A 16774-nucleotide genomic window follows, 5' to 3' on the forward strand; every position below is an offset into this window, starting at 1 on the left:
TGGGAACTGGTCTCCCCTCTGGCGTCCTGCTTCGTTGGGACTTCCTGCTCTGCCGTTTTGCAAAGTAAGAGTGGCTTCCCGCACTCCAGCACCACTCGCTCTCCCAAACATGGGGAATCCTCCTGCGCTGTAGCATTCTCCTCTGCGGCCATCCCTGCTCCTCCAGCCCGATTGGCTGGCGCCTCCTGCTCCAATGTGCTGGGCGGGCATGGCATCCCGCCACCCGGCAGCGCAGTTCCTTGCCATTCTGAACCTTTATGTGGGGAACACTGTGTGGCCTCCTGTGCTTTCTCTATGGAAAACCACTCCTTGTCTTCACCTGCCTTTCTTCCTGCATTCTCCTTTAAGAGGCAGCTCCCTGCAGGAACATCTCCACTTTCAGTCCTTAGCCCTGCTGCAGGCTGATTGGCTGGAACATCCTGCTCCTCAGAGCTTCGTGGGTGAGGCCTCCCAGGCATTTTTTCCTTGCCGTCTGCTTTTACTACAGGCAATGGGAACAGGACAACCTCCTCTTCTCCAGGTAAGTTCTCTGTTTCAACTTCCACCACCACTTCTGTGGAAAAAGGTTTCTCTCCTGAAATTGCAGCCTCTGTTTCAACAATGTGAAAAGTCTTAGTGTTAAAGTTTTTTTCCTGTTCTGTTCTCCCACACTCAGGTGCTCTCAATGAGGCTTCCACAGCCCCACCTTCAGTCCTGCTTACTCCAGAAGCTGCCTGCAGAGGCCCTGACTGACTAGCAAGGTATTGCATGAATTTCAATGTATTTTGGGTGCTAGTTCCTGGCAGCTCCCCTGATGCTTCAATGTTCTGGGGTCCAAAGCCTGGGCTGATTCCTTCCTGCTCTGTTTGTTGCTTCCACTGTACCGAGGCTGACGGGGCCTGTCCCCCCGAGGCCATCCTGTCTCTGTTGATATAGAGTTCTCTCAGAGGATTTCCAGGGCCTTTCCTCAGGGCCCTCAGCAGCTGTTCTTTTCTCTGGAGAAGCCTAAGCAGCCTGGTTTCCTCTTTCATATAGGTTTTGCGATGCTCTGCTGGGGCCAGCTTGCTCAGGGCTTTTGCCATTTTGACTCGCTTCCCCAGGTCCACCACCTCCTTCTCCGTACTTTTAATTCTCTTCACCACTTTAATTATGCCACTGGCCGGGTCCTCTGGATCCTGGCAGTAGTCCACAAGCTCTTCCTCCTCTAGATCGTCACTATCCTCACTGCTTTCCTCCTCCACCTCCGGCAGGGCCTCTTGACAGATCTCCATTACCACTCTTTCCTTCTCAGACCAGCTCTTCTCTAGGGTCTCCGCCAGCTCTCTCTCCCCCTCACCTGCTGGACGTCGTGCGGCCGCGAGGGGGGTACCAGTCCGGCTTCCTCCCTTGGAGTCTGGCCCTCTTCTATCCACAGGGCTCCTTTCCCTCCTCCCTGCGGCACTGCAAGGGAGGAGACCGCTTTTCCTGACCCTCTGGTCCCTGAGCCCAAGAGGCCCCATGGCCTGGGCCTGTCCTGGGGAACGCTCCCCAGAGGCCCTCCACATCCTTGGGGAGGGAGTTAGGCCTCACTCTCCTCCCACTGGAAGTCTGCAGAGCTCTCTGAAACACCTCCTTCCACCTCAGCAGACTGGATGGACCGTGCAGGTCTTTCTGTGCCGTCATCTACTATGTTACTATCCGCCTTATTTTCGACAGAGAAAGACGCCCATATTTCGACCCAAATCGGGAGATGTGCGTCTTTCTCCCGTGAGCGCCCAAATCGGTATAATCGAACGCCCATTTTGGGCGTCTTCAACTGCAATCTGTTGCGGAAACGGCCAAAGTTGACAGGGGCATGTTGGAGGTGTGGTGAAGGCGGGACTGGGGCATGTTTATCGGCTGAGGAGAGATGGGCGTCCTCGGCCGATAATCGAAAAAAGAAAGGCGTTTTTAGCGCAAATTTGGGTCACTTTTTTTGGACCCTTTATTTTCACGAACAAGTCCCAAAAAAGTGCCCTAAATGACCAGATGACCATCAGAGGGAATCGGGGATGACCACCACTGACTCCCCCAGTGGTCACTAACCCCCTCCCACCCAAAAAAAAAGAACTTTAATAACTTTTTTTTCCAGCCTGTATGCCAGCCTCAAATGTCATACCCAGCTCCATCACAGCAGTATGCAGGTCCCTGAAGCAGTTTCAGTGGGTGCATGCACTTCAGGCAGGCAGACCCAGGCCCACCCCCCCCCCTACCTGTTACACTTGTGGTGGTAAATGGGAGCCCTCTAAACCGCCCCCAAAGCCCACTGTACCCACATCTAGGTGCCCCCCTTCAGCCATAAGTGCTATGGTAATGGTGTAGAGTTGTGGGCAGTGGGTTTTGGGGGGGATTTGGGGGGGGCTCAGCACCCAAGGGAAGGGAGCTATGGGCTTCAGAGGTAGTTAACATTTTTTTTAATTGTTACAAGTGCCCCCTAGGGTGCCCGGTTGGTGTCCTGGCATGTGAGGGGTACCAGTGCACTACGAATCCTGGCCCCTCCCACGACCCAATGCCTTGGATTTGTTCGTTTTTGAGCTGGACGTCTTCAGTTTCCATTATTGCTGAAAAACGAAACCGCCCAGCTCAAATCTGCACAAATCCCAAATCCGATGCATTTGGCTGGCACAAACCGTATTATCGGAAAAAAGATGGCCTCCCATTTTTTCAGAAAATACGGTTTGTCCCGCCCCTTCACGTACCCGTTCTCGGAGATAGACGCCCATGGAGATGGACGTTCGCGTTCGATTATGCCCCTCGCACGTCTTCTCCCTCAGTCCAAATCATAAAAATATCATCAGTATACCAGTAGTAATTTAGAGGTTTAGTCTATGTTTCAAAATTGCCTATTCCAGGTCTGCCATGAAAATGTTTGCATATCTTGTGCCATCCTGCTATCCATAGCAGTGCATATGATTTGTAGATAGATATTATTGAAGTGGGAATAGTTGTGAGTTAGAATGAATTTTCTAATAGCTTCCGATGTGTACTGGTGGTCAAAGGTAAGTGTTTTTAGGAAATTCTCACATGCAGCTATGAATGCTGTTCTTGATTGTGACCAGAAGAGCTCCCAGTGGTACTGCTTTGTCATCCTCTGATCACCTATCCAACTCTCCCTGTTTTTCACACACCTCTAATGTTTCCTATGAGACTGTCATCAGAATGCTTTCATAATTCACTTATATATTCTGATATTTGTCATCTTTTGCTTATTTCTGACCTGAAGAAGAAGGTATTTCTTTTCAAACCCCTCTCTTCCTGCCTCAGGCGAACCATTGAAGTGAAAGGAAAGGGGAGCAGTTGCCTGTCAGTCAGCAGCCTCCTCTTCTGCCACCCGATGCTGAATGGAAAATTAGAACCAAGCAGTTCAAATTTTAAATTCAGCACTGGGCGGCAGGGGTCAGGGGAGAGAGAACACTGGGTGTCTGTGTGCTGCAGGGGTCAGGAGAGAGAATGCTGGGTGTCTGTGTGCTGCAGGGGTCAGGGGAGAGAGAGAACACTGGGTGTCTGTGTGCTGCAGGGGTCGGGGGAGAGAGAACGCTGGGTGCCTGTGTGCTGCAGGGGTCGGGGGAGAGAGAACGCTGGGTGTCTGTGTGCTGCAGGAGTCGGGGGAGAGAGAACGCTGGGTGTCTGTGTGCTGCAGGGGTCGGGGCAGAGAGAGAACGCTGGGTGTCTGTGTGCTGCAGGGGTCGGGGCAGAGAGAGAACGCTGGGTGCCTGTGTGCTGCAGGGGTCGGGGGAGATAGAACGCTGGGTGTCCGTGTGCTGCAGGGGTCAGAGGAGAGAGAGAACACTGGGTGTCACGGGTCAGGGGAGAGAGAGAACATTACTGTAGACTTACATTAATTATTCTGTAATAGCAATTGAGCGCATAATTGCCACTACAGATGTCACGCTTAGCACACATCATCTCAGCGCCTGGACTTTAGAGAACCTGTAGAGAATCAACCTCTTTGTGTTTTATATTATTACCCCATGGAGTACAAGCACACATAGCGAAGATACTTACCTGTAGCTGGTATTCTCCGAGGACAGCAGGCTGATTGTTCTCACAATTTGGTCATCGTCCATGGCGACCCAGGAACCGGAAAAAAATTTTGCCAGCAAAAATACTTTCGGGAACATTCTGTCGCGCGATTAGGATGGACTGCACGTGAACGGCTTCCCGCCCGCCGCACGAGCGTGTCTCCTTAGTTTAATCAAAAAGCATATAAACAAGAAACAACCATAATAACAACTCCAAAGGGGAGGAGGGCGGGTTTTGTGAGAACAATCAGCCTGCTGTCCTCGGAGAATACCAGCTACAGGTAAGTATCTTCGCTTTCTCTGAGGACAAGCAGGCTGCTTGTTCTCACAATTGGGGTATCCCTAGCATCCAGGCTCACCCAAAGCAATGAACATTGGTCAATTGGGCCTCGCAACGGCGAGGACATAAAGATTGATCTGAAATCAAAATGAACTAACTGAGATTGCAGCCTGGAACAGAATCAAAATGGGCCTAGGAGGGTGGAGTTGGATTCTAAACCCTGAACAGATTCTGCAACACTGCCTGCCCAAACCGTCGCATCGGGTATCCTGCTGAAGGCAGTAGTGAGATGTGAATGTGTGGACTGATGACCACGTCACAGCCTTGCAAATCTCTTCAATGGAGGCCGACTTTAAGTGAAAAAATTTTGAAGTACAGTAGGTAATTCTTATAGCATTGATACTTATCTAGTGCTTTTTATTAATGCGTACTCTGTGTTATGTTGAATACAATTGTTCCATTTTTGCATTGTGCTGAGCATGCTTTGTTTTGTATTAACAATGCTCAATAAAGACTTCTATAAATTAAAAAAAAACAAACCACTGCCGCATCTAACCGCGGAGAAAAAAAGACTAAAGAGACACGCTCGTGTGGCGGGCTGGAAGCCATTTGCGCATGCGCAGTCCATCCTGCTCGTGCGAGGGAACATTCCCGAAAGTCTTTATTTTTGATGGCAAAATTTTTTCCGGTTCCTGGGCCGCCGTGGTCGACGACCCAATTGTGAGAACAAGCAGCCTGCTTGTCCTTGGAGAATTACACTTACCCTAAGCAGATGTAAATTTATGGAGAGCATTTGAGAACTATTATGGATAGTTCTGGGAGCCTATTTTATAAAGGCTCCTACTGCACATTGCATTTCTAAAACAAGTCTAAAATAGATGCTTTAAAAAATATATGTGTCCTATTATGAAATAACTACCCACAGCATAAAATTAACTCCTAGCCCCCCCCCCCCCCCCCCCCCCCCCCACCAATATTCAAAATCTTTCAACTGGCCAGGAATGGCTCCTGGCCGGTTAAATAATACTTAGTTGGCTATCTGTCAATATTTAGCGGGAGATAGCTGGCTCTCTCCCGCTGAATATTTCCGTTTAGCGCATAGTGCATAGTTGGTTATATCACATAATATAACCGGATACCCGCATTCAGCTCATTGCTGGTTAACTGCGGCAGCCAAACTGGGCTGCGTAAATACCAGGCCTATCTCTGGCCGGTTTAAACTTAACCGGCCAGTGCTAAACATAGGCTTGGCTGGTTAAGTTTAAACCAGCCAAAAAAAACCCCAGATATTCAATGCCAGTCAGTGGAAACAGCTCAGTACTGAATATCCGGGTTTAACACTGACCACGTGAGGTAACCCAGCTACCTCCTGCAGTCTGAATATCGGCCCCTAAGAGTTCTACCTTCACAAGCAAAAACAACTTTCTGCTATAATATTAGCTTTGGTTGTATTCGTAATCAACTACTTTTATCTCGTCCAGATCTCTTTAAGTTCCAACTGAATTGCAGCCGAATGGCAGTTCTGCTTGGGCTCAGTAAGAGTTGAAACAGAGAAGTGGGAAATAGACCAGGCTAACCAGAGACAAATGAAGAATTTTCAGTCGATTGTGGACAATGTATTGGTGAAGACGCGACCCAGTACTGTGTGTATTTATTTATTTAGATTTTGCTCACACCTTTTTCAGTAGTAGCTCAAGGTGAGTTACATTCAGGTACTCTGGATATGTTGTACTGTTTCGGCTGGTAGCCTGCATCAGGAGTCTTTTAATAAAATGCAACAACATCAAATGGTCAATAACCATAGATTCAAGAAAAAGGAACAATGTGGTCTTTAAAAAGACTTTCAAGTGGAAAATGTGTGGGTTTAAAATCAAGCTAATACAGCTTCAAACAGAAAAAAAGCCTGGTCTATTTCCCAGTGGCGTAGCTAGGGTAGTTGACACCCGGGGCTGGTCATTTTTTAACACCCCCCCCCCCCCCCGAAATCCAGTACTAGGCATACCGAGAATACAAAACACTCAGGACCTATAGAGCAATTCTTCCAAACCATAAGCAGTAATTTGTACGAGTCACACAAGGAAAAGGAAAGCATCTTAAACACTACAGTGAGCACTAGAACATCAATTCACCTATTGTAAAACGAAAACAGACAGATTAGTACAGATCGTCATTCCTGCACAGTCAATGCCAACCGAAAGCCATGCCTTTTTCACAAATACAGATACACCCTAATCCACTATAGAATAAGTAATCATAAACTTTCTATTTAGACAAAAATTAAACTAAACCCCCGATGCCAGACTCTGCATACAATGCAATACCAAGAAACAGAAAATGTCCTCTAGTACTGTGCAAAATATAAAGACAGCAGATGTAAATTTGAAAAAACTAACAAATACCAATCACCACTTTACAAATTAACAAATAGAAATAAAACAAATAATATCATTTTATTGGACTAATACATTTAGCTTTCAGAGGCCAAAACCTCCTTCCTCAGGTCAATTCAGTATAGTACTGTTACAGTGTCCTATCCTGACCTGAGGAAGGGGGTTTTGTTCTCCGAAAGTAAAATGTATTAAAATTAGTCCAATAAAAAGATTACCTTATTTACATGTTATATTATAAACATTTATTAACACAGCTACAATACTACTTTATCCTAAAGCAAAAAAAGGTAAAATTATGTATCATACCTGATAATTTTCTTTCCATTAATCATAGCTGATCAATCCATAGACTGGTGGGTTGTGTCCATCTACCAGCAGGTGGAGATAGAGAGCAAACGTTTGCCTCCCTATATGTGGTCATGTGCTGCCGGAAACTCCTCAGTATGTCGATATCAAAGCTCCATCCGCAGGACTCAGCACTTAGAGAATTACACCCACGAAGGGACACTCCGCCCAGCTCACCACCGCCGAAACGGGGGAGGGGAATTAACCCAGCTCATCCCCACACTTGGGGGAGGGGAATCCGTCCAGCTCATCCCCGCGGAGCGGGGGAGGGACACCACCCCGCCAATGCGGGGGGATCTGGCTTATCCTGCAACCGCGGGAGGAGCTGACTGACCCTAACACCGCCGAAGCGGGAGGGAGTGCCGGCAGAATTTTAAGTCTCAATCCAGCCCCGTAAAACGGAGGGGAGAGGAATGCAGCAGCTCACTGTAACACAAACTCGTATCAACTCTTGAAGAATCCAATTGAAAAAACTTGAACACGAAGTCCTCCTGAAGTAACTGAAGACTAAACTTGAACCTGAAATGCAACCAGAATATAAACAGTACAGATATCTGGGAGGGGCTATGGATTGATCAGCTATGATTAATGGAAAGAAAATTATCAGGTATGATACATAATTTACCTTCCATATCATCATGCTGATCAATCCATAGACTGGTGGGATGTACCGAAGCAGTACTCACCCAGGGCGGGACATTGAAATCCCTGACCTCAACACTGAAGCTCCAAACCGGGCCTCCGTCCGTGCAGCCACAGTCAAGCGGTAATGCTTGGAGAATGTATGGGCCGATGCCCAAGTTGCCGCCTTGCATATCTCTTCCAAGGAGACGGACCCGGCCTCTGCCATCGAGGCCGCCTGAGCTCTAGTGGAGTGAGCCTTCAGCTAGATAGGCGGCACCTTCCCCGCGGCCACATAAGCTGCTGCAATGGCTTCCTTGACCCATCTTGCCACTGTAGGCTTAGCAGCCTGCAGACCCTTACGAGGACCTGCAAACAGGACAAACAGATGATCCGATTTCCGGAAATCATTGGTCACTTCCAAGTATCTGATGATGACTCGTCTCACATCCAGATATTTAAGAGCAGAGTATTCCTCTGGGTAGTCCTCCCTACGAAAGGAAGGGAGACATAGCTGCTGATTCACATGGAAGCAAGAAACAATCTTGGGCAGGAAGGAAGGCACTGTGCGAATAGACACTCCTGCCTCAGTGAACTGCAGAAAAGGCTCTCGACATGAGAGCGCCTGGAGCTCGGAAACTCTTCTGGCTGAAGTGATAGCCACCAAAAAGACTGCTTTCAACGTCAGGTCTTTGAGAGATGCCCTCGACAAGGGTTCAAAAGGCGGCTTCTGTAATGCTCTTAGCACCAGGTTGAGATTCCACGCAGGCACCACTGAGTGCAGAGGAGGGCGCAGGTGATTAACTCCCTTGAGAAAACGCACCACATCTGGCTGCGAAGCCAGGGAAGCACCCTTCAGGCAGCCCCTGAAGCAAGCCAGGGCCGCTACCTGGACTTTAAGGGAACTGAGCGACAGGCCTTTCTCCAGACCTTCTTGCAGGAATGCCAACACTGAAGAAATTGGAGCAGTGAATGGAGAAAATGAGCCTGCTTCACACCACGCTGCAAAGGTACGCCAAACCCTGGCGTAAGCCGTAGAAGTAGAGCGCTTCCTCGCTCTCAGCATAGTGGCGATGACCTTGTCTGAGAAGCCCTTCTTTCTCAGACGCTGCCGTAAGACCAAAGGGGGAGGGATCCTCCATCACCACGGGACCCTGATGTAACAGGCCCTGCTCCACTGGCAGCCGCAGAGGATCGTCGACTGAGAGCCTGATCAAGTCCGCATACCAGGGACGTCTGGGCCAATCCGGACCCACCAGGATTATCCGGCCTGGATGCTTTGCCACCCGGTCTAGCACCCTGCCCAACATGGGCCAGGGCGGGAACACATAGAGAAGCTCTTGTGTCGGCCACTGCTGCAGAAGAGCATCTACTCCCAGGGATCGAGGGTCCCGTCCTCTGCTGAAAAAGCGCGGCACTTGGCAATTGGCCGATGACGCCATCAGATCTAGGCTCGGCTGGCCCCAGCGCTTCGTGATGTCCAAGAACGCCTGAGCAGATAGCTGCCACTCTCCGGGCTCCAAGGTATGGCGACTGAGAAAGTCCGCCTTGACATTCATGACTCCGGCAATGTGGGCCGCTGACAGCTGTTCCAGGTTCGCTTCCGCCCACTGGCATAAATTCATGGCCTCCTTGGCTAGAGGGGCGCTCTTGGTACCTCCCTGGCGGTTTACATAGGCCACAGCAGTGGCATTGTCCGACAGGACCCGTACTGGCTTCAACGCCAGTACCAGGATGAACTCCAAAAGCGCCAACCGAATGGCTCTGAGTTCCAGGAGGTTGATAGACCACTTTGCCTCTGCAGGAGACCAGAGCCCCTGCGCTGTCCTTCCCAAGCAGTGGGCTCCCCAGCCCGACAAAGAGGCATCCGTCGTGACGACAATCCACTCCGGGGTCACCAGAGGCATTCCTGCAGACAACTTGTCTGTCTGCGTCCACCAGCTCAGCGCCTTGCGCACTGCTGGGTCCAAGGGAAGGCGCACAGCATAATCCTCCGACATCGGAGTCCAGCGCTGCAGCAGAGAGTGTTGTAGTGGTCTCATATGAGCCCTGGCCCAGGGCACTACTTCCATCGTGGCCGTCATAGAGCCCAACAGCTGCACATAGTCCCAAGCCCGAAGAGGAGAGGCTACTAGGAACTGGTCCACCTGAGCCTGAAGCTTGACAATCCGATTGTCTGGCAGGAACACTCTGCCCACTTGGGTGTCGAATCGAACTCCCAGATACTCCAGGGACTGAGTTGGGCGCAGCTGGCTTTTCTCCCAGTTGATGATCCACCCCAGGGAGCTCAAAAGAGCAACCACCCGGTTCACAGCTTTGCCGCACTCTGCATAAGAGGGGCTCGGATCAACCAGTCGTCCAGATAAGGATGGACTTGTACTCCTTCCTCAGGAAGGCCGCGATGACCACCATTACTTTGGAGAAGGTCCGCGGAGCAGTAGCCAACCCGAACGGGAGGGCTCTGAACTGGAAGTGTCGGCCCAGGACTGCAAAACGCAGAAAGCGTTGATGAGGAGGCCAGATGGGAATATGCAAGTACGCTTCCTTGATGTCCAAGGATGCCAGGTACTCCCCTGCCTTCACTGCCGCTATAACAGAGCGGAGAGTCTCCATGCGAAAGTGCCGCACTTTCAAGGCCCGATTGACCCTTTGAGGTCGAGGATAGGCCGTACAGAACCTCCTTTCTTTGGTACCACAAAGTAAATGGAGTAACGCCCCTTGCCAAGCTGATTTTCTGGCACCGGAACGACCGCACCCAGGCGGATCAGGTTGTCCAAGGTCTGCTGCACTGCCACAGCTTTGACCGGAGACTTGCAGGGAGAGAGTACAAACCCGTCTCTTAAGGGTCGGCAGAACTCTAGCTTGTAGCCGTCTCTGATGACTTCCAGCACCCAAGCGTCTGAAGTTATTGTGGTCCACTCGCCCAGAAACGAGGACAGCCGTCCTCCAATCTGCACTGGGGCGTGGACCAAGGCCCCGTCATTGGGTACGAGACCCTGGGGGAGGACCGGAGGGAGCACCTCCGGGACGGCGGTCTCTGCGAAAGGAATGCTGCTTGGGGGAGAAGTTCCTCTTGAAGGAAGAGGGGGCAGAGGAGCCCGACCTGCCCGGGCGGTACCGACGGGCTTCCTGAAACCGTCCTCTGGAGGTACCGGGGCGAGTACTAGCCCGAGCCCTGACCTCTGGTAACTTCTTGCCCTTAGACGTGCCGAGATCGGTCACGATTTTGTCCAGCTCGACCCCAAAGAGCAGCTTGCCTTTAAAAGGCAATCTAGCCAGGCAGGATTTAGAGGCGTGGTCAGCAGACCAATGCTTCAGCCAAAGCCACCGCCGCCCAGAGATTGTCTGAGCCATGCCTTTAGCTGAGGCCCTCAAGACATCATACAGCAAGTCTGCCAAATAGGCTAAGCCCGATTCCAGGGCCGGCCAATCAGCCCTCAAGGAAGGATCCGAGGGGGAAGCCCGCTGCACCATAGTCAGGCACGCCCCGGTCACATAGGAGCCGCAAACTGAGGCCTGCAAACTTAAAGCAGCCGCCTCAAAGGACGACCTTAAGGCCGCCTCCAATCTTCTGTCTTGGGCGTCCTTTAGGGCCGTGCCACCTTCCACCGGCAACGCCGTTTTCTTAGTCACCGCAGTGATTAAAGAATCCACGGTAGGCCACAGATAGGCCTCACGTTCACTTTCAGGCAAAGGATAGAGGCGGGACATAGCCCTAGCCACTTTAAGGCTCGCTTCCGGGACATCCCATTGAGCCGAAATTAAGGTGTGCATGGCATCATGCACGTGGAAGGTTCTAGGCGGGCGCTTCGTCCCCAGCATAATGGCAGAGCCAACAGGGGCTGAGGGAGAGACGTCCTCCGGAGAGGAAATCTTCAAAATGCCCATGGCCTGCACTAACAGGTTGGGCAAATCCTCTGAGCTAAAGAGCCGCGCTGCAGAGGGGTCATCCGCTCCATCCGAGCGGGGATCCGTCTCCTCCAAGGAATCCGCAAAGGACCGTTGGGAGAACTCATCTACATCGGAGGAGACAAAGTCCTCCAAGGCCTGGGAATCAACCCGAGGGCGTTTACCTCCGGGGGCCTCAACCTCTTTACCAGACGAGGGAGCAGGGGCAGCGTTTTGCATAAGGAAGGCCTGATGCAGCAGCAAAACAAACTCGGGGGAGAAACCCCCCAGACTGTGCACTTCCGCAGCCTGGGCTACAGCCCTAGACGCACCCTCAACCGGCGCTCGCAAGAGCAGGGGAGAGACATGCTGCGCATCCAAGATGGCGTCCGGCGCAACACTCCGCGAAGGAGCCGCGCGGGAAGAACGGCGCTTAACTTTAGCCGCTTTTGTGCCGTCGCCCAAATTAAGGGCGTTCATGGCATTAATGTCTCCCACCTCAAGGGCGTGTATCGGATGTGTGCCAAGTGGCATTTGGCACACATAGGTCATTACCACCCAGTTACCGTGTGAGACTTTACCACTAGGTCAATGGCTGGCAGTAAGGTCTCAGGCCCAAAATGGACACACTGCAATTTTCAATTTGCTGCATGTCCATTTTCAGCAAAGTTTTTTTTTAAAGGCCTTTTTTACAGTTGCGCTGAAAAATGATTCTGCGTGCACCCAAAACCCGCACCTACACTACCGCAGGCCATTTTTCAGCGCACCTTAGTAAAAGGACCTCTAAGCTTGTTCTCTTTCAACAGTCTCTAATACTGAAACTAAAAGTGAAGGATCTGCATAGCCAAAATACTTGAGAAATGCTGAGGTATCAGCTCTGAGGAACTGTCCAGGAAGCAGGATGCTAAGTCAGAAAACCCTCCCACACCTCCACACTCTCATGACATCTTTACCAACTGTTTGTAGAAAGCCAAAAAGCACATCTTCTACTTACAGGCAGCCCTGAAAGAGAAAGAAAAGAAACAAATCCATAAGTGATAATATGTAATTACTGTATCAGTTTTCAAGACAACATCTAGATAACTAAGCATGTTCCTATAAATTACTTTTCCTGCATTTTTTCAACTAGCAGTTTATATTGCAACTTTATCTGATGCTGGGCAGACTTATACGGTCTGTGCCCCAAAACTGGCGGGGAGAGACAGAAATTAAACATACCAGTATTTAATCCTAATATGTTAAAATGTTACAATTAATTATCTGACATTATATTTTTGATGTTTTTCATGGCTATAACAGAAAGTCCAGAAGTGGGAAATGAAGGACGGCTAGACGGACCACTGGTTCAACCAATTCAATTTATTTCTTAAAATTAATATTAAGATTTGAAATGGCAACTGTGTTTCGGCATACAAGATGCCTGCTTCAGGAGTCTGATGCAGGGGCGTAGCCAGACCTCAAGGTGGGAGGGGGCCAGAGCCCACGATGGGGGGGCACATTTTCGTCACCTCCTCACCACCCCCCTTCCACCGCCGCCCACTGCCATAACATCTTGGCTGGCGGCGGTCCCCAACCCCCACCAGCTGAAGCAACGCTTCCACAAATACCTTGGGCTGGCGGGGGTCCCCAACTCCCATCAGCTGAAGACTTTGTCCAGCGCTGGTCTCCGGCGTCGCCGTATTGCCTGCCCTGCTCTCTCTTCTCCTCACGTCCGGCATGCTCCTTTTAGTGAAACTCAGCATGCTCAATTTCACTAAAAGAAGCGTGCCCAACGTGAGGGGAAGAGAGAGCAGGGCAAGCAATGCGGTGATGTCGCCACAGACCAGCTCTGGATGAAGTTTTCAGGTGGCAGGGGTTGGGGACCCCCGCCAACCAACCAAGGGCCCAGGCCCCCGTGGCCCCACCTAGCTACGCCACTGGTCTGATGGTGTAAAAATCAAAAGAGGAATGATGCTAGTGGGGACTGGAAATTATGTATAGGTCTTTAAAAAGACCATGGACATATAAATGATGCACTGTCAAAGAGATAAGTAAATTTGCACTGAAAGTGGAGTGGAGGAGTGGCCTAGTAGTTAGGGTGGTGGACTCTGGTCCTGGGGAACTGGGGAACTGAGTTCAATTCCCACTTCAGGCACGGGCAGCTCCTTGTGACTCTGGGCAAGTCACCTAACCCTCCACTGCCCCAGGTACAAATAAGTACCTGTATATGTAAGCCGCATTGAGCCTGCCATGAGTGGGAAAGCGCAGGGTACAAATGTAATTTTAAAAAAAAGTCTCAGTATCACAAGGCAAATGTGACTGCCCCCAGTATACAAATAAATTGGATTGGTTGAACCAGTGGTCGGTCTGTCTAGCCATCCTTCATTTCCCACTTCTGGACTTTATGTTGGCTTCTCCGTGGGATTTTTTTTTTTTCGTTTTCCGTTACCGTTTGGTTCCTTTTTCTTGAATGTAAGCCTCATTAAACCTGAGTTTGTTCGGGATAATGTGGGATACAAATGTCATAAATAAATAAAATAATCATGAAGTAGTGAAACCTGTGCAGAGTGTCAGACTCAGCTCTGGCCATCTTGCTGGGCAGACTGGATAGACCGATCAGGTCTTTAACTCCCGACATTTACTATGTTATTATATGGGGGGGGGGGGGGGAATCAATAAAGGTCACCCAAAGTTAGGCGCTCAGATGATACACGATAAGCACAAATTCAGTAACAGTAGTTCCATGTCGAACTGTCTATATAGAATGCTAGCTGGGTGCGCAATTTCGTGGAAATGCAATTATTCTACAACTGCACAACTAAACCCTGGGAATGCCTTTGACTTGGCCCTGCACCCTCCCTGGTCACGCCCCCATTGGAGTTGCACACGGGATAAGTTAGGCACGCAGGTTATAGAATAGGAGCATAGGGCAGATTTATGCATAATATATTTATTACCTTTACTTTTTAGTTGATTATCAGGGGCATTTTTGAAAGAGAAGGGCGCCCGTCTTCCGACACAAATCAGGAGATGGGCGTCCTTCTTTCAGGGTCGCCCAAATCGGCATAATCAAAAGCAGAATTTGGGCGTCCTCAACTGCTTTCCATCGCGGGGACGACCAAAGTTCCCAGGGGCGTGTCGGCAGTGTACCGAAGTCGGGACGGTGGCGTGCTTAACAGATGGGCGTCCTCGGCCGATAATGGAAAAAAGAAGGGCGTCCCTGATGAGCATTTGGCCAACTTTACTTGGTCCCTTTTTTTTCCACGACCAAGCCTCGAAAAGGTGCCCGAACTGACCAGATGACCACCGGAGGGAATTGGGGATTACCTCCCCTTACTCCCCAAGTGGTCACCAACCCCCTCCCACCCAAAAAAAATGTTAACATTTTTTGCCACCCTCTATGCCAGCCTCAAATGCCATACCCAGCTCCCTGACAGCAGTATGCAGGTCCCTGGAGCAGTTTTTAGTGGGTGCAGTGCACTTCAGGCAGGTGGACCCAGGCCCATTCCCCCCCTACCTGTTACACTTGTGGTGGTAAATGTGAGCCCTCCAAAACCCACCCGAAACCCACTGTACCCACATGTAGGTGTCCCCCTTCACCCATAAGGGCTATGGTAGAGATATACAGTTGTGGGGAGTGGGTTGAGGGGGGGGGGGGGTTGAGGGGCTCAGCACATAAGGTAAGGGAGCTATGCACCTGGGAGCAATTTGTGAGGTCCACTGCAGTGCCCCCTAGGGTGCCCGGTTGGTGTCCTGGTATGTCAGGGGGACCAGTGCACTATGAATGCTGGCTCCTCCCACAGCCAAATGCCTTGGATTTGGTCGTTTTTGAGATGGGCATCCTCAGTTTCCATTATCGGCGAAAACCGAGGTCGCCCATCTCTAAGGTCGATCATCTCAACATTTAGGTCGACCATCTCTAAGGTCGACCTAAATGTTGAGATTTGGGCATCCCCGACCGTATTATCGAAACGAAAGATCGACGCCCATCTTGTTTCGATAATACGGGATACCCCGCCCCTTCGCGGGGATGTCGATATGGCACCCTTAGAGATGGTCGTCCACATTCGATTATGCCCCTCTGCGGCTGTCATTAGATTGAATTTAAGGATCATCATTATTTTGGGATACTGAAATATGCTTAGATTTTCACGTTATTGTTTTTTTAAGGACAAGGACCCTATCTTTTGTCTCCAGCCATGATGCTGGGAAGGTTCATATTGGATTTTTGATATCTAACGGTGAGCTATTCCAGTCTAATACATGACCAATTCACCTTTCACGATTGTGCACTTGATTTGTTGATGTCACATCTCTTTTATTCTCTGATGCATCACAATGCACTGAGCTCACTCGATTCACACCACATTTTGGGTTCTATTTACTAAGGTGCACTAGCATTTTTACCACTTGCACAAAATTAGCGCACGCTGTGTAGGTGCCCATAGGAATATTGTGGGCTCCTACACAGCGCGCGCTAATGGTTAGCACGCACTAAAAACACTAACACGCCTCTAGCGTGGCTTAGTAAACGGGGCCCTTTGTGTTAAACGCACCATGTAATATTTCAATATTGCACACCTTTTCTGATATTTTAATATTACACTGTATCTCTTTACCTGTGTATCCGTCTTTGGTGGTTCCTTTATCAATTTTATTAATTTTTTGATTCATGTTTTTATTTCTACATTTCTTTGTATAATCATTATTTCTGATGTAGAGTCCTGACACAGGCGCTGTACACCAAAACACGGCCTGCGTCGGGTCATTGATGTACAAGATTGAGTCACTGATGTACAAGATTGATCTACGCTGTGCAATAAAAGGACTTGTCCCGTTTTTGAAGACCCTTGGTACTATTTTGTGTTTTAAATACTAATGACTGCCAATTAATTAGTGCTTGTTAAAGCCAATAATTATCACCTAATGATTAAAACTAGTATTTATGAGTCACAGCAACCACCTGGGTGGATAAGCAAAGTGGAATCTTTCCTGTGTACTAGTAGCATTTTTTATATTTTCAGTGTGATATTAGATTATAAGATATTAACCCTATAGATTACTGTATTTTTAATATCTTCCTCTGTATTTTGGCTGCAGTGGTTTTTTCTCTGATTCAGAGTTGTTTTCCATTGTGGTTTGTTTCAGAGGATTAATAGAAACCGGTGATAAGAGCCATTTAAAGGGGAAGACCATCTATGTAGGCGCCCCAGGCTATTGAGGTTTCCTTTTTTAATATATTATTTATAGAT

The 16774-nt window shown here is 49.5% G+C and overlaps 1 protein-coding gene across 3 annotated transcripts in view; it reads right to left on the reverse strand.

Moving 5' to 3' along the window:
- The window catches only part of COL13A1 (collagen type XIII alpha 1 chain), a 1024165-nt gene that overhangs the window by 822807 nt on the left and 184584 nt on the right, over window positions 1-16774 (reverse strand). For all 3 annotated transcript variants that reach the window (XM_030203528.1, XM_030203531.1, XM_030203529.1), the window contains exon 4: window positions 12538-12545. In XM_030203528.1, coding sequence (XP_030059388.1) covers window positions 12538-12545 — 8 coding nt within the window. The remainder of the gene's footprint in view (window positions 1-12537; window positions 12546-16774) is intronic.

The sequence above is a fragment of the Microcaecilia unicolor genome, chromosome 5 (assembly GCF_901765095.1).
Source record: "Microcaecilia unicolor chromosome 5, aMicUni1.1, whole genome shotgun sequence".
Classification (NCBI taxonomy): Eukaryota; Metazoa; Chordata; class Amphibia; order Gymnophiona; family Siphonopidae; genus Microcaecilia; species Microcaecilia unicolor.